The sequence below is a fragment of the Agaricus bisporus genome, assembly GCF_000300575.1.
Source record: "Agaricus bisporus var. bisporus H97 unplaced genomic scaffold AGABI2scaffold_2, whole genome shotgun sequence".
NCBI lineage: Eukaryota > Fungi > Basidiomycota > Agaricomycetes > Agaricales > Agaricaceae > Agaricus > Agaricus bisporus.
Window position 1 is genome coordinate 695,936 of NW_006267355.1, and position 16,352 is coordinate 712,287.

The following is a 16,352-nucleotide window of genomic DNA, read 5'->3' on the forward strand; positions in this document are numbered from 1 at the left end:
CATCTGGATTTATAAGTTCCATTTAGGGCCGGCAATTTTCCTCGCTATACGTCAGGTATTACTGCAACATTACTTAGGATCTACCAAAGGGGAACGACTACTTGGGAGTGACATGCAAAATCAAGCTTCACATTCTGTAATGAGAAGCACTCTTATTCTGCGAGATCAACACCCGCCGTGACCGATATCTTGGCTTTCTTCTTCACCAAAGGATCTTCAGGTTGATCATCAGTACTCAGACGTTTGTTAGCGCGGCTGGCTCCGTTCTGGGATCGGCTTTTGTCAATGATAGGAATGTTTTCAGGCATCTGACCTGACACGTTGAAATTTCGTTGAGGATATGCAGCAACTTTGCTGTTCTCCTGTTGACGCGTCGGACGTATTTTGTACTTCGCGAGCTAGAGCACTCTAAATCAGAAGTCACTGTTCACTTGGGCCAGGCTTACCATCTCCCCTATTCCCAAGAGACGGTTTTCTGTCGAAAGAGAAGGGTCAAAGTATTCTTGATATTTATCTCCGCGAAGCGCGGCCTTATTAAAGCGGTATTGTGATTTAAGAAATTTGCGGCGTCGATTTGTTTGCTTATCCTGGCCTTTTTTCTTCGGCCGCGTTGTAACCATTCCCAGTTCGTTTGTGTCATTTAAATGCTCCTGGATGAAACCTATAATATAAACATGTGGAATTAAAGACCGAGTGGAACAGATGCAGGGCATAAGTATCGGACGAGACCTTCGTCTTCGAGCCTTTTGAGAATCTGTCTGGATGGAGCAGGGTCCATTCCTATTGTCAAGGAAGCAGATTCAATTATGTCCGAAGCATTGGTCATGACGAGAGCTGGCTCACCAAGTTGCCTCCCGAACTGAAGAGCCGTTATTACCTTCATCCCCTCAGCAACTTTGATAGCCCGCCTATGGCGAATATTAGCGTTGCTCCTTTCTTATGCCGATGCTAACTTCAGAAGTTACCTGAAAAGAGCCAAATCCCGAAACTCGTTCATTAAACGAGGGTAGATATTAGTCTTAATGAGCCCCCATGAAGCGTCACAACGTAGGCGACAGTCGAAGCAGATAAAGTTGGCTGGTATGCGCCCGCCTTCAATCGAGTGATACCTGCGCTTTGTCAGGTTGTGCCCTTGAAGACAAAACGGGACCGTGTTACCCCATACACCTAGTATTGATCTGAGTGCGTCCATCAGTGAAACGAGGTCAAGGTTCTCACCAAATATGAAACCATCTTTGACATCCACCCTCGCAGAAACAGGATTCATCTTCAGACTGAACTTCGGTTCATATCTTTCCTTTTGAATAGGGTGGAAAATTTTACCGTAATATTACATTCACATGCAAGTCCTTTATCAGATATCTGGTCTTTCTTACAAGGCGTCGAGGGAAGGTCAAGTTCCATCCCATCGTGTTCTTGACGCGGCTGTCGTAAGTAGTTAAGAAGGAAATATGGGGAGGCTCTTACCGGTTGACGAATATTCCTTGGCATCATTCAGCGTCATCTTCGCCAACAAATGCGCCTCATCTTCGTCAAGCACAGTAGCACTACTATCAGATCTATGAACCATCTGACAAGCTGTCAAGTATCGGTTGATTGAAATATTAACGATGTGCTAACTTCAGGCTTGGGAGTCGAAGGTGAACTCGGAATATTCAGTGATGATGGGTTTGATACGTGAAAGGTGAACGGCTGTGTTTCATCACCAGTAGTTGCTGTCCCGGCATCCTGCTTATTCTGTGCAGATAAATAAGCACTATGATGATAAAATCCACGCTCGACATTACCAGATCACTGAGGTCAGTAGGCATAGACTCCATTGAGCCACCGAAGACAGCTTCTCCAATGGTCCCAGGCACTGCTATTGCTTCTATCATCCCTGACTCGGTTCTGACCCCTAATGGGATGATGTCAGTGTTAGCAATCCTAAGGAAGGACCCGTCGGGTTGTTGCTCGTAGTCGGGATCGTCCTCTCCATCAGCATCACCATCCAAGGCAGCGACCTCGCATTCGGTAGACCAGACGAGGTTTCGTGTTTCAGCATCTTTCTCTTGCTCCTCTATCTGTTGAGCGCGAACGGCTGCTTCTTGCAGCGGAGTAAGATTTTTAGGCGCCGAATGAGAGTCCGTCATGCCGCTGAAAGCTGCTTCTTGATGCTCGGCCGAGGGTAAATATGTAGTAATAGAGGAGATATTCACATCGACGCTAAATTGAAATGAGAATGCGTGATACTTACATGATTGAATGCGTACGAATGATGTCCAGTCTCGACCTTCCCAATACTCCATTTATCAGGAGCTTCGTCTAGGTTGTGGGTCATCATATACCAACGATCCTTTTCAGCATCACCCGACTGGAAATAAGGAGGTTCGTAATCAAGAGGAGTAGCATCAGTGTAGAAAATCTTAAAAGTCGCGAAGCGACGCCCTAGTAGCCCGTTAAGAACGGGATAGTATGAGCTGTACGGACATACTTGGTAAGGCGTCCATTTGGCTCATAGCATGTATCAGAGTTTTAAGTAAGGTCTAGACATATCAATCAGGATACGGTTGGTCAAAGGACAACATATGCGGGTACTTTGACGCTCTTCTTGACGTCGCGTAAGGATGGTACTCGTCCTTTCTCGGTAGCTTCGGTGACGGGGTCTTCCAAGACACCTACCTTGAGATGTTGGAGGTCTTGGCCGAGAGTCATGATAGGGATGACCGTATCACATTCAGGAATTTTGTGATACTAGTTTGTAAATTAGCCACAGTATGATTTGGCAGCCTTGTTGGAATGCCGACCCGGAAGTTAAATGTATAGGCTTCCACAATGCTACAAGCAATGGCGTCAATGAGAGTTTCAACGAAGGACGTCTGTTGAATTACTTGTTTGGATCTTTGTTGTCCTATTGGCTACAGTCAGCCAGGTAATTACAGCAACGAGAGTATAAAGGCACCAGATATATTGCAAAAATGAAACTGCGAAGGTATTGTTTTCCTAGGGCGTCAAAGATGCCATGTTCCTAATTGTCGAAGTAAAAAGATGGCACATCGAAGCGCATATAGGCACTTACCAAGTAATTAAGAAGTCTATCTGCTTCTTCTGAAGAGTGGCGTGCCATTGTCTGAACGACAGTGTGAATAAAACACGCATTCCAAAATCTCGATGTACCATGATCTTGAAACCACTGATATGCTTTCGCGAGCTATCAGTATTCTCGCTTGTCTGAGAATTAGACGGACTAGAGTCCTCGCTTGTCGTGAAATAACCTTTGTGTGTGGTGTCAACTTCAATGAAATACGCCGAAGAGATTTCTCAACTTTCTGAGAAGTTGTCGTCGGGAAGCAGATTCCTGAGTAAGTGTGAGAAGCAAAGGGGAAAGCATCTTAAACGATGCTCTCACCTTAAGAACGTTATACAGCCCAGGCCAGCCTGTAGGAGAGTTTGAACGACGGCGACGCTCTGTGCTTGCGATATATTCTGCCGTTGGCGGGTTTGCTGAAGTGACATCATGACAGTAAGAGGCAAGAATATGAAACGACTTTGACCGCGGTAGAAGAGCAGTTAAAGGTATACGAGGTCACCTGATATTAGGAAGGCATCCTTGGGATTATCATTGGGTCTGCGTGATCCAGCAATAAAAAGGTAGTATGCATATATCCAGCATGTTATACAGAGACTGCAGAGTAATGTTTACTAGCCAGAACCTATGAGTGTGGTGATTTTTGAATCAAAGCCTTCACTGCGAATTGGCATCTCCGGTGTGTGAAATGGGTTTTTCATGACAGCGTCGGCGTAGATTTCGTAGACTTTTTGCAGAATCACTTCTGCCGTTGTTTCGGTCAAAGACGTTAGGAGGACGAATTTAGTTCCTGATAGACACATGCAGCCCATATAGATTCAGAGCTGCCAGAAAGCATACCGGTCAACGTCAGGTTTATAGTGAGCTTGAAAGATTCCCCCTCGATCACTTCAGCACCAGAACTCGAACCAGTGGGTGATAGTCTGCTTGTAATGGCATGGATACCATGCAGAGTGCCAGCAAGAACCAGGTATTCGTTTGAAGTCAACTGGGCTAGTCCTTCTGAAAGCGGGGTGAGGCGAGTCAGACTAGCGGAATGTTTTGGAAGCGACCTGCGAAGTTGCGCTGATACACAAGGCCACCAGCTTTGTTGATTATCTTTAAGAGGTATAAATATAACGAACGGGATCAAGCCTAACGCGTACCCAAAGTCCATGTATTGCCATTGACAGAGCGGCAGAAGATATGTTTTAGCCGAGTGCCACGACAGCAAGCTGCGTCGATCAGGCCCGGGCCGACGGGATCACCCAAACTTAACAAATGCCTTCGTGGCTCTTTGGCTGTTGTCGAGTGTCCCTGTTCTGTGCGTTATGGTGCCTGGCGAGCACCTTCCTGTCATTGCAAGCGTCTGTGCTCGGAGAACGCGACCTACCACAGCTGTCTTCCGATGAGCTTTCTGTACTTGTGACTGGAGTGCCCGACCCTATCCTCAAGTTGGACCCGGCCAATCCAAACTCCCACCTCTCCAAAATTCTTATACCCCGAGCCCGTGAGTTGCTGTGTTATCTCTCAAGGTTACTCCGAATTGAACCGGGCATACAGCTGGCACCGAAAACATTACCTTAGTTAGAAACTACATCGTGTCAACTCTCAAAAATCTCAATTGGGAGGTCGAAGTAGATGAATTCACTGACGAGACTCCCATTGGAAAGAAGCGCTTCGCGAATATCATTGCTACCAAAGATCCCTCTGCGTCTCGTCGACTTGTTCTATCCGCTCATTATGATAGCAAGTGGTTTCCGGACTATCCTCAAAATCAGGTTCGTGGTCAAAAATTCAAACTTATGCATGCATGGCTCAAATATGCCTCCAGTTTGTTGGCGCAACAGATTCTGCAGCACCCTGTGCATTCATGCTGGACATTGCAGAAACTCTCAATCCACTTTTGGAAGACCGTATGAAGCGTTTTGAAGAGGGATTAATTGAGGAAGACGATGACGATGACATTGACGATATGACTCTGCAACTCGTATTCTTCGACGGAGAGGAGGCTTTTCATAGCTGGACGGACACAGATTCCATCTATGGTGCGCGGTATGGAATATTTATTCTCATCCGGGATTGAGACCTTTAGTGAACTTCTAAAATTAGACACCTTGCACAAAAATGGGCACGAACCTATCGTCAACACACGAAGCGACGTCTATTGAGCGTACAGGAAACTGAAATATCTGCCGTAGAACACCTTATTCTTCTCGATCTTCTCGGGGCGCCTAATCCACTTATTAAATCATACTTTGCCGACACTAGATGGATGTTTGATGCCCTTGTTCGTATCGAGCAGCGACTTGGGGATAGCGGCGCTTTCGAATACGGAGAGGAAAAATCTATGGCTCCAGATTCATGGCAAAGCTGGTTTCTCTCGCGCCAAAATATGAATCTAGGGTTTGGCTATCTCGGTGATGATCATGTTCCATTCCTACGCCAAGGTGTTAGTGTGTTACATGTCATCGCTGACCCTTTCCCCAAAGTATGGCATAAATTGGGGGTGAGCTACGGCACGCAGAGTCTCGAATTTTTTTCTAACATAGGCGTACTATAGGATGATAGGGCTGCTCTGGACCTCCCGACCATGCGCCGCTGGTCCCTCATTCTCCGGGTTTTCTTATCGGAGTACTTGCACTTACGCCCAGAGGTATCCGGAAAGGGAGCAGAGTCGCCTTCTGAAAACTTAGTAAGTCGTATGACCGGTCTCTGGCCAATGCTGTATGTACTAACTAACACTAACCTCTACCCGAGCCAGACGCCACAACCGGAGTCCCGTCGATATGACAAAAACATCTCGGAATTGGTGAGAAACTTTCTACGGCCTTGAGTTTTGAGCACTGAATCTGATTATTTCTTCGTCCAGTAGCACCACTTTCATGTAATATATAATTATCTTTAAAGCCTATACCATCCCGTTACCCCCATTTTCGCTCCTGTCCCTTCTTGTCATGTGTTCCGATGAGAAGGCTTTTGTAATGTCTAATCAACGAAGACGCATCCGTCGCTAGCTGTATCATTCAGGCTCAGTTAGCAGATTTTGACAAGAAAATGTTACTATCTTACCTTCTCCTCTTCTTTGCTTTTCTCGACTTGCATTCTAGCTTCTTTCGAGAATTGGCGGCAAGTGCTGTTACGTTCAGTGGCGGCCATGTTCACTGAAAGACTTCAGCATGCGTGGAGGCTGTTTCAGCACCAGTACTTACGAGTTTTACTTGTTTCATCGATCATGAAACTACGTTGTTGACCAAGTTGAGCGACAAATGTGCCAGAACTTTTATGCCACTCCTTATATGCGTCATTTTGGCGAGATTGTTGTCGGATATGTTCTTTGAGGAAATGGCCGGCATCGACTTCTTGCGATTTCATGTCAAGAATGTGCGCTCGCGCTTGCTCCCTGGGTGTGTAGTAACATGAGTTAGCCTAGACTCAGTTGGCTCAATCATAAACCTGCAAGAGTTGGACATGAGTCGCGACGAGGTTCTTCGCTGAATCCCTAGCTTCTTCGTATAGCTTTTGTCTCCGAGTCTGAAAGGTGGTGCTTGAAAAGGCATCGAGGCGGGAACCACTACTGTAAGTCAGGGTACTATCAGTAGTTCATTCTCTTTGAATTACATAGAGACAAGGGTACGGCGAATCTTGCAGCACAAAATCTTCTTCCGACACATCTTTCTCGACAACTTTTCGTGACTTCCGCTGTTTCTTTGGCGGCATATTGCAGTCCGGGGAGTCAGTTGTGTGTCAGAGGGACGCGCTATTCCAAAGATAGGCACAAAAGTGACGTATTTGTGACTGTTGCAGCGATTACTTCGTTCCTTGCACACTCGTGTGCGGACTGCAGTCATGGACTGGTGAGCTGTCTCCTCTTGTGGTGGATCACTGGCCTGAAAGGTTTCTTGTTGCTAGTCTAGAACTGAATTTGCATCAACATATCCTCTCCGATCTTGCAGCATGCGACTCTCGTCATGTTGAACCGACGAGCCATCCTCTAATTTCCAGAGTGCACACGCTGAATTTACCCAATATCGATGATTCCGAGGCCAAGATCACTGAAGGAATAACGGCTCGACAGACGCAGGAGCGTGTTTATATGGTACGCTGCTTATGGTTCTTCGTTTTGCGGTGTCCTTCTAGAAACCATTTGGCAGCCCGCGTCCCGTGTCCAGTGCAACATCGCATTTGGTGACATGATTAGGTACTCACGTCTATCCTATGTCGAAGAAAGCATTGGAACTCTTTTCCCCACGCTACTCGAAGTCCTGAATGACATTCCTCACGTCGACTTCGACCCGTCCCTATCGTGGAACGGTGATTCTATCGTCTTCTGTACAATGGCGTATCTGATCTTGTTACTTCAGATTGGGCCTTGCCCGATCAACTCCTCCACTCTACAATATCTGCTCTTCTTCAAGTTTGTAACGGACTGCCGGCTTATCAGGAAAGGGCAATGGACGCTATATGTTCCTATCTTTCTCGAACAGTAGAGGAGATTGATACCTTCAGCTGTAAGCAACCTTGTTTTCCCTTGTTATCTAGCTTTACACCGCTGCCATAGCCTTTCATATCCTGACGCAGGTCATGCCCGCTTTACACGGATTCTATCGCGCGGTCAGCTCTACTTCATACAAGTGGAGCATCGATCAATGGAGGCGCATCTCCCTTGAGTTAAAGAAACTTTCTTCTAGTGGTGTCGTCGAGAAGTTGAATCACTTGTTGGTCGACATTCTTCAGAAAGAGGATACCGATACAAAGACTTTGCACTTCATTCAGGCATTCGTTTCGCGTTACATTTCGGAAGGGCGACCTTTGAGCGGGTATTTCATCGTTTGCTGCATTCTTGAGACAGAGTGGACAATTCTTGCACAAACACTAGCCCCTCCTCTTTCGATGACAGCTACAAACGTGGAAGCCGCTGCCGCGAACAAAGCATGGCTTGCCCTCACTCGGGATGAGCTGATTGATGTCAGCAATTTTGATGACGAAATCAAGGCGTTGTTAAAGTCGGTGTCGGCGTATGCCATGCAGTGCTTCACCGATCTGTTCCTTCAAATACAGGAGATGGAAATTGAACCCACAATTGACACTTACGCATGGGAGACAATGTCTGAAAGTCTCGTAAATTGTTCTCTATATCCTGGTCTAATCACATTTCTCATAAACGCCTTACCAGAAACTAGCTTCCGTTTGTTGTGTTGCTTCGGGGGAGCTTGATGAGAAAGTACTTTCTCGTACAACTCTTTTACTGAGTCCTGACTCGCCTATTTCGGACAACTTGGTACAAGAGGCGGCGCTAAAGGCAACTGCCATCCTCGTCAGAAGGTAAGGGAAATTTAAATAACTTGTGTGAGATTGCTGTTCATATAGCTTAGCTTTCCCGAGATTACCGTGACCATGACTTCGCACTTGAGGCGATTCGTAACTTCACCTTTACCCCTCTTTGAATTTGAATTTTCTTCGGAAGGACGCGCACCTCCACTGGCCGCTGCAGCAAAATGTTTGGCTCTCTGTATTCAGGTAGGGCCTTCAGCGTCTTCATAACCAAGGCTAAACTCCGTGATAGCTTGCCCCCGGGGACGACTTCGTCATGTCGAACATGTATTCGCTATTGAATTTTATCGCAGCCACCAGTAAAGATACGCACGACTCATCTCTCGTAGATGGGGATGCATTCGACCCTAGCACACTTAGTTCACTTGAAACTGGTTTACGTGAACTCTCAGAGGATGAAAAAAGGCTGACTGGTATCAGCACCATCTCCGTTGTTACACGGTTGGCTTTAGAATTTAGCATTGAAGAGGTACGTAGGCTTCGTTAGAGGGATCGGATAGACAATGGGTTACAATACTCCTTAGGTCACGAAGCTCACCATCTCGATGCTTCTTCAACGTTTGCGCTCTGCAGAGCCTACGGTTGAGGCTGCCATTGCATATAACCTAGTAGATCTTGCACTCATTGCGCCGCATGCCTCTTTCATCGAGATCATACGTTCGTTTTCTGCGATTAATCGTTCAGCAAATCCTGATGATCCAAGGTTCTCTAACAACATGGTACGTGATAGATCCACTGGTTGATACTCATTGTTCATGATTTATAGGTGCTTGCCGCCCAAACAAGACTCGCACAAGATTTGAACCAGCGCCCCGAACTCTATGAGATCTATCTCACGGAGTTACTTACCCTATTTCTGGATAAAGGTGTAGCAATTCAGAACTTGAGAGTTGCAAATCCACGGGTGAAGGTGAATTTTCGCAGGATATCGTCTCTTCCTATTACTAACACGTGTTGAAAGATAGATGATATGGTTGAGCAACTCGCATCTCTTCTATTACCCATAGATGCTCTCGTCGTTCACCAGGATTTCAAATCTTGGGAAAGTGCTACGCCAGAGGTCGTTGCATTATTCAGAAACTTATGGTTCCTATGCGTTTTGTTCAATTTTACTACGATGGAAGACAGTGAAGCAAACGCAATGGACTGGCTGAAACCCGCATTGACTCGTCTTGCTACGAAAACTCCTCCAATGGTCATTGAGGAATTTCAGGACGCCTTTGCTAGTGATATTGAATACAATACGGTTATTCGGCAAGAGTATGCGGATTCTGTAAGTCGTACGTATTAATATGGCTAATCCTCAATTGATATATCCAGGTTATCCTCAAACAACGTCTTCGTCTCACGAAATATCTCACGTTGAGATCGAGCGATCTGCGCACGCTCTCAACCGGTCAAGTCATCTTCCTCCTTGCCATGCATGATATCGAATCCATGAGGGCACTAGAAGGCCTTCCTTCGTCCTTAGTCACATACTTCATCAATGATAGTCTCAATAGGAACAATGTCCTGATTGCGTGTATGGAAGGCATCGCCGAACAAGTGAGCAGTAACGCACCGCTTATGTATCATATCATATTTACAACATTACAGGTGATAAGAGGCTGTCAAATAGCTTTGACAGTCAAAGCTTCTCAACAGGCACTTCCAAAGCGACTCTCTCAGGAACTTCGGAAACTAGTGATCAGCAGTACGCATAGGATAGCGAACGCTCGAGAGATCGCTTCTAAATACCTGAACCGTCTCTTAATGTCTTTCCCGTCCTTGATGTGCGATCCTCAACTAGTATACGCCATCCTCGAGGTCCTGACCCTCCTTCAACGCGCCACTGAAAACGAGTACCTCGATGAAGTATGATATTTCTTTGGCTTCCCAATTGCAGTCAAGCTCAATTCTGTCGCTAGCATGAATCTACCTGGGAGTATCACTCTGAACGAGCCAACATTACTCTACAGCTCACTGACAATTATCAAATCCGCAATGAGATTCTTATCAACTTATCTCGGAATGCTAATTCTTGGTTCGAATTGGCCTTGGGACGCGCACCACTAGAATTGCAGTCCACTCTGCAGGTTGGTACCGGTTGAGAACTCCGAGCTGGCATTGATTGTTTTGTTAGAAATACCTTGCTGTCAATCAATCTGTCACGGGTGCGGATTCCGCTGAGCTTGGTGCCTCCATTGCGGAACAGTTTGGGAAAGGCGTTGGACCTGTGCATCGGCACTTGTGTATGTCTACGCCTTTTTTTTATTTAGGAAAATCACTCACGTGGAGTAGTTTCATTGAAATCGCTTTCCCGCTGGAATATGGACCAGTCGAAAATCTTGACAAGTCAGATCGCTATCAGAAGCTATTATTCTGGTGAGGCGGCTGGACTGGGCTTAGCAGGAAGAGAATGTACGCCTTTCACCTGCTACTTTTTCCGTCTGGTTCGTCTAATATCCTTATAGACAACAAGCTTGTACAAAGTGACGCTACACCAAACGCCGATCTATATGCACTGCATGAGAAGCTGAAATTAACACTGAAAGACATTAGGTCCAAGCGTTCAAAACTGACGGTCCAAGAGCTACGACGACTTTTGTACCGATGCGCTGCTGTCCTAATGTCCTTGAGCCGCGTGAGTTTTGTTGTTGCGTATTTGGAAGGCGACTTATTCAAAACTTGCCATGAACAAGTGCGATTACAACTTATTGCATTACTTGGTCGTTTTACCCTTTGCGGTTGCCACGCCATCAGCCCTCGTCGTCGCCGTCGAGATTTGGAGCTGGTTTATTTCTGAAAAATCAGCCCTTGAGGTTGCTCTCATGAGTGAAATAGTATCGGCCTGGGCAGGAACCATCCAGCATAGGAAGGGAATCTTCCGCAAACATTTGAAGTGAGTTATTCTCTAGTTTTGCATCGCAGATGCTCAACGACAATAGCTATCAGGATCCCTTCAGCTCACCAATTTCATATGCTCCCACCGACAAAGACTCCATGGACAAGGATTTACTTGCTGCTCGTCGAGTGCTCAGTCCTCATGTCTTGGTCTTGCACTTTTTGTACAGTCGTCTGCAAGCAGCCAGGTATTATCAGCCAAATGTCATGTTTTTGATTCGGCAGCTAGTCGTACGCTCCGCTCAGAGCTATAAACGTATCAGGTAATTCATGATGCTCTTTCGTCTTATGCATATCGTTGATTGAAATTAAGCACTCATGCTCTCGCTCGGGAGCCGCGGTTCTCTTTCCTGTTGTTTGGTTTCGAAGCACTCAAGAGTTCTCACCTTGATGCCTACTGCGAGAATCTCATGAGAGAGTCACTCTATAAAATGGCATTGTCTTGGTACGGTGTCAGACCCCAGTATGTCCTTCATTTGTATTGCATATAGGGCACATCTCAAATTGAAATAGGTGGACGTACGGTGCCGATAGGGTGCAACTTGAAGCGGATATCAAGGTCCTTTCAGAGTTTTTATCCCACTTGCAGTCCGATGCTATCCGTGGGCTTCAACCAATATCAAGCTTGTCCCTTTTACAGTCTGCATCGCGTGCAGCCCGTAAGAAGTCCAACTAATCATTGTCCATCTTTGACTAATATTTTTTTTTTTAGATCTAGACACTCGCATAGGAAACTTGAACAAGTCTTTGCGTTTGTTAACCGAATCTGAACTATTCCGATTACACGTTTGGAATAATCCAACGAATGATGTTAAACGTCCGGCAGATTTCATTGGAGCGACTGAACGTGGACTATTTGACACTGTTTGGCTAAATATTATTCGTACAGTGTGGGGTGTCGACCCCGCGATTGCTGTATTCCTCACCGAACGTTTCAAGTCTCCCTTCGCACGCAATGAGGTCGGGCGGCTTGTGCGCTCTAGTCCGAAAGACGTCCTCGGTGTTCCAGAGGCCGTATTCTTCTTGTTAGGCGATCGTTTTGACACTTCCGTCCGACGAGACCTAAGGGTTTGTCCTTCTAACTAGTCACGGAATGAAACATACTTATGCATCATTGTAGTATCTCGTTCTTTGGGCGCCAGTACCTCCAATTATTGCCAACACTTTCTTCGAGATTCGGTATAATAATCAGGCTCAAATTCTACAATACGCTCATAGGGTGCTGGAAGAACATCCAGTGGATTTGACTTTCTTCTTCATCCCCCAGGTGGTGCAAGCTCTTCGATGTGACGCGTTTGGTATGTATTTCTAAACTGTTACAGGCGAGGCTTATGGAAGATGCAGGTTACGTCTCTCAATTCATTTTCGAGACCGCCAAAATATCACAGTTGTTTTGCCACCAAATCATTTGGAATATGAAAGCAAATTGCTACAGAGATGATGTTGCAGGAATAGTGAAGGATATTTCGTTCTCCACTCTAGATGAAGTCTAACATATTACACCAGGAGGATCCCATGAAACCCACCCTGGATAAAATGACGGACATAGTAGTCAAATCACTCTCTGGAGAAGCTCGTGAATTTTATGATCGGGAATTCAACTTTTTCAACGAAGTTACGTCAATATCTGGCAAATTGAAGCCTTATATCAAGAAGACAAAACTAGAGAAAAAGGTGAGTATTCCTTGGAAACAGGAGCTATCGTCATACTCATACTCCATAGGCAAAAATTGATGAAGAAATGGCCAAAATCCAAGTGGACGCCGGAGTATACTTGCCTAGTAACCCAGATGGTGTGGTTGTGGATATCGACAAAAAGTCAGGGAGGCCACTTCAGAGTCACGCGAAGGTAAATTGAATTAGCATGCTTCATCTTCTGCTGATCATTGTCCACCATAGGCGCCTTTCATGGCAACCTTCAAAGTCAGAAAGGAGCGGATTGTGATTGAAACAAATCCCGATTCCGTCGTTGACGGCGCAGAGACAGAAAAGCGTGTCGAATGTGATGTTTGGCAGCAGGCTATATTCAAAGTAGGCGATGATTGTCGTCAGGACGTTCTCGCTTTGCAAGTTATCGCAATGTTCAAGAATATCTTCACCAATATTGGCCTTCCTCTCTATCTTTACCCCTATCGCGTAACTGCTACTGCACCAGGAGTAAGAGAAGTTTAACTTCGATTCATCAAATACTCACTATGGCTTAGTGCGGCGTGATAGACGTGGTGCCCAATGCCACTTCCCGAGATGAAATGGGTAGAGCCAAGGTCAACGATCTCTTGGATTTCTTTGTTACCAAATACGGCGGTCAAGACACGGTTGCTTTTCAAAAAGCAAGATTGAATTTTATCCAATCCATGGCCGCATATTCCGTTGCTTGTTACCTCCTACAAATCAAGGATCGACATAACGGAAACATCATGATCGATGGTGAAGGTCACATCGTGCATATTGGTAAGGAGGCAGGCGTTGTTGCCTTTACAGATGCTGACATAAATACTGGCAGATTTCGGTTTCTTGTTTGACATAGATAAGTACTACTTCATCAGATTTATTACTCATGAACTGATTTGCTTTTGACATCTACGTCCAGGAGTAAGACCTTCTTCTCGCAGTTCCGACATATGACTAACTCATCCCAGGGTGTTAAATTCGAGCCTCACTCATTCAAACTGAATCATGAAATGGTGGTACTTATGGGCGGCAGATACTCTCAGGGGTACCAACTTTTCCAAAGCCTAACGATTAAAGCATTTCTAGCCATCCGTCCTTTCACTGAACAAATTATCGACACCGTTCAACTCATGCTTGGTACTGAATTTCCCTCATTTAAAGGCGAAAATACTATCAGGAGGTTCCGAGATCGATTTGCCCAACACATGAATGATCGTCAGGCTGCAGAATTTATGATGAGCATTGTTCGCAACGCCCATGAAAATGTTCGAAGTACAGCGTACGACGAGTTCCAGCGCGTATGTGATATGACCTTCTTTCTGATTTATACTAACCAATTTTCTGTCTATTAGCTACAGAATGGTATGTCCAATCATCCCCATCAAAATTCCACCGAGCTGACCTGTTTTGTCAGGCATTCCTTATAAATCTTGATCGAGTGCATTGATTAAAAGGACTTCATTACCGTTTATCTACTATTTGCAATTATCTTGGTTGAGACTCTGAGAGTCAACTTTGACTTGAAAACTTTAAACTCAGATTGCTCAGCACTCCCGCATACGGCCAGCGTTGAGACTAAGAGCTTGAACTAAACCAAGGAAGAAATTGTTCTGTTGCTTGAGTAGAGGCACTATAGCCAAGTGGTTACGGCGACAGATTCGAATTACAGTACAATCTGTTCCTCTTTGAGGGCGCAGGTTCAAATCCTGCTGGTGTCGCTCAAGTCAGTTCAGCACAATTTTTTTTTATCAAAGCCACTTATCATTAACACCTGAAGCTAGAAGTCGATTGCATTACTTTCAAGTCTCAACATCAAATAGGATATACATGGGTTCAATTCTACTGCTCTCATGATGTGCAATAATAAGCCCAACGTAATCATTGTCAAGATCTTTTCCCGTCTCTTCCCTCTGATCAACTTTACTATCGCCCAATAGAGGTTCAAGCCGCTTTGAAATGCTCGAGAGGATGGACGGATGATGGAAGTAATCACCTATCTCACAACCTCGCAGGAAGTCACTCTGAAAAATAGTATATTAAATCTGTGTACGGCGAAACGTGATGATCGACTTGCCTGATCCCCCAGAACAACATCCATGGCATCCCCGTTTCTGTCTTCGACCCGCAATAGTAGCCTGAATTTCCAGCGAACGAATTCGTGGTCCATGTCTTGACAATTATGGCATGCCCGCTTGTCATCTGGGATTCTTAACAATCAGTGTTTAGCATAGTCATTGATTCGTGTGGCGGTGTCTAGGCACCTTTGCTTGCACTTCGAACACCAGGCGTGAATCCATACAGATGGAATTGGATGGTACGCAACGACACGTGCGATCACTCTGACTTTGAGCATTTTTTTGGGATGTGACTTGAGTTCTTTAATGGTGAGATTGGGTCGTTTTGCGAGATCTAATACTCTATCACTTGTCTTCCGCTGTTCCTGGGCTACTAGCTTGGCATCTTTCAATTTCTGCCAAACTTTTTTACGCCTTGTGCACGCTGAAAACCAAAATTCCAAAAGAGGCAGAAACACTCACTCCAAAAGCGCCTTGAGATCATCATTTGGATGATGGATATCGAGGCGATGAACTAGAACATCGTGACCGCCCAAGTCGCCCTGGAACCTTTTTTGAACATGATTGTCTTTCAGTCGGAGGTTTTTGATATTCAGGAAGAATCCTGGACGTAAAGTTTTTGCATGTTGCACCTGGGCATCACGTAGGTGGACACTGACAATAAGGCCTTCCAAGTCCCGGGACCAGTCGTTCTCATATCGATAGGACGACATCTTTGGATGGGCTGTATAGTCTGTCACCTCAAGATAAGCTTCATCATAGCCTTTGGACGCATGCAACAACTTGCCCAACGTTTAGTCCAAAATATGTCAACATGGGGATCGCTTACCTCGACGGTGCAGTTGGCGTAATCTCCATCCCCGACGTCTTTGAGCAATTTGTGTTCAAAACGCGTTTGCCTTGGTTTGTTTGCGGTTTCCCATTCCTTCTTGCGTCTGGGTCAGAAACCGTATTAGTCGGGTATAACAGGAAAGCCATGAGCTCACTTCAGCAATTCTTGTAGTGGAGCATACTCGGAGTCAGGTTCAAGCTTAGAGAATTTCTTTTCAACTATCTTCCCCTCAACATATCCATCATGGCCGCGCTTGAGTCGAGCATTCCTAACCGTCCAATATGTTCCAGGGACAAGCGATGGGGCCAAGCTTGCTGCCGCATCCCAAAGTTCAAACTTCACGATGTAATCGTTTAGTCCAGGTGGACACCACTTCGTCTGGCAAGGCGCAACGATGGCATTTTTCGTATAGTCTGTCACATATAGAGTAGGGGGGTAATCCTTACTCTGATAAGCATTGACAACCTGTAGATCGTCAAGATTTTGAGTGAAAGAAAATTCGAAACGACTA

The 16,352-nt window shown here is 45.5% G+C and overlaps 5 protein-coding genes and 1 non-coding gene across 6 annotated transcripts; 3 read left to right on the forward strand and 3 right to left on the reverse strand.

Moving 5' to 3' along the window:
• Nucleotides 1–678: 678 nt before the first annotated feature.
• AGABI2DRAFT_183052 (hypothetical protein) lies at nucleotides 679–3,538 on the reverse strand. The gene is made up of 18 exons (XM_006457877.1): nucleotides 3,389–3,538; nucleotides 3,306–3,337; nucleotides 3,157–3,254; nucleotides 3,059–3,109; nucleotides 2,942–3,007; nucleotides 2,871–2,890; nucleotides 2,787–2,817; nucleotides 2,578–2,733; nucleotides 2,474–2,525; nucleotides 2,253–2,427; nucleotides 1,788–2,205; nucleotides 1,621–1,737; nucleotides 1,468–1,570; nucleotides 1,324–1,415; nucleotides 1,219–1,274; nucleotides 966–1,109; nucleotides 844–908; nucleotides 679–780 (listed from the first exon to the last, which is right to left on the reverse strand). The coding sequence occupies exons 1-18, from the start codon at nucleotides 3,496–3,498 to the stop codon at nucleotides 683–685; spliced, it is 1,884 nt and encodes a 627-aa protein (XP_006457940.1). The 5' UTR covers nucleotides 3,499–3,538; the 3' UTR covers nucleotides 679–682.
• Nucleotides 3,539–3,681: 143 nt separating this feature from the next.
• On the reverse strand, nucleotides 3,682–4,233 carry AGABI2DRAFT_64730 (transport protein particle complex subunit; the record flags this gene model as incomplete). The annotated part of the gene is made up of 4 exons (XM_006457878.1): nucleotides 3,682–3,857; nucleotides 3,908–4,069; nucleotides 4,120–4,165; nucleotides 4,213–4,233. 4 exons carry the CDS (start codon nucleotides 4,231–4,233, stop codon nucleotides 3,682–3,684), a joined length of 405 nt encoding a protein of 134 aa, XP_006457941.1.
• A 13-nt stretch (nucleotides 4,234–4,246) lies between these two features.
• Nucleotides 4,247–6,001, forward strand: AGABI2DRAFT_199040 (hypothetical protein). Its single transcript, XM_006457879.1, has 7 exons — nucleotides 4,247–4,556; nucleotides 4,610–4,827; nucleotides 4,881–5,101; nucleotides 5,159–5,555; nucleotides 5,610–5,741; nucleotides 5,807–5,858; nucleotides 5,922–6,001. Exons 1-6 carry the CDS (start codon nucleotides 4,328–4,330, stop codon nucleotides 5,837–5,839), a joined length of 1,230 nt encoding a protein of 409 aa, XP_006457942.1. The 5' UTR covers nucleotides 4,247–4,327; the 3' UTR covers nucleotides 5,840–5,858; nucleotides 5,922–6,001.
• AGABI2DRAFT_114966 (hypothetical protein) lies at nucleotides 5,971–6,606 on the reverse strand (the record flags this gene model as incomplete). Its single annotated transcript, XM_006457880.1, has 4 exons — nucleotides 5,971–6,063; nucleotides 6,119–6,210; nucleotides 6,259–6,449; nucleotides 6,503–6,606. The coding sequence occupies 4 exons, from the start codon at nucleotides 6,604–6,606 to the stop codon at nucleotides 5,971–5,973; spliced, it is 480 nt and encodes a 159-aa protein (XP_006457943.1).
• Nucleotides 6,607–8,110: 1,504 nt separating this feature from the next.
• AGABI2DRAFT_64231 (hypothetical protein) lies at nucleotides 8,111–14,286 on the forward strand (the record flags this gene model as incomplete). The annotated part of the gene is made up of 25 exons (XM_006457881.1): nucleotides 8,111–8,167; nucleotides 8,223–8,371; nucleotides 8,422–8,566; nucleotides 8,613–8,849; nucleotides 8,905–9,099; nucleotides 9,147–9,290; nucleotides 9,342–9,653; nucleotides 9,701–9,925; nucleotides 9,977–10,234; nucleotides 10,288–10,455; nucleotides 10,503–10,611; nucleotides 10,661–10,780; nucleotides 10,834–11,003; nucleotides 11,062–11,261; nucleotides 11,308–11,526; nucleotides 11,577–11,726; nucleotides 11,777–11,922; nucleotides 11,976–12,331; nucleotides 12,384–12,556; nucleotides 12,591–12,717; nucleotides 12,770–12,937; nucleotides 12,987–13,112; nucleotides 13,163–13,420; nucleotides 13,468–13,731; nucleotides 13,876–14,286. The coding sequence occupies 25 exons, from the start codon at nucleotides 8,111–8,113 to the stop codon at nucleotides 14,284–14,286; spliced, it is 4,887 nt and encodes a 1,628-aa protein (XP_006457944.1).
• Nucleotides 14,287–14,560: 274 nt separating this feature from the next.
• On the forward strand, nucleotides 14,561–14,652 carry AGABI2DRAFT_t13. Its single transcript has one exon. It is a non-coding gene; the product is annotated as a tRNA-Ser (tRNA).
• Nucleotides 14,653–16,352: the final 1,700 nt, after the last annotated feature.

Bases quoted from the DNA above. Each gene is read 5' to 3' on its own strand.
- AGABI2DRAFT_183052 (XM_006457877.1), bottom strand. From the start codon at position 3,498: ATGATGTCACTTCAGCAAACCCGCCAACGGCAGAATATATCGCAAGCA. The intron at 3,255-3,305 runs GTTGAGAAATCT...CCACACACAAAG, and splicing joins CGACGACAACTTCTCAGAAA to GTTATTTCACGACAAGCGAG. The intron at 2,526-2,577 runs GTACCCGCATAT...TGATATGTCTAG, and splicing joins ACGTCAAGAAGAGCGTCAAA to ACCTTACTTAAAACTCTGAT.
- AGABI2DRAFT_199040 (XM_006457879.1), top strand. From the start codon at position 4,328: ATGCCTTCGTGGCTCTTTGGCTGTTGTCGAGTGTCCCTGTTCTGTGCG. The intron at 4,557-4,609 runs GTGAGTTGCTGT...CCGGGCATACAG, and splicing joins AATTCTTATACCCCGAGCCC to CTGGCACCGAAAACATTACC. The intron at 4,828-4,880 runs GTTCGTGGTCAA...ATATGCCTCCAG, and splicing joins CGGACTATCCTCAAAATCAG to TTTGTTGGCGCAACAGATTC.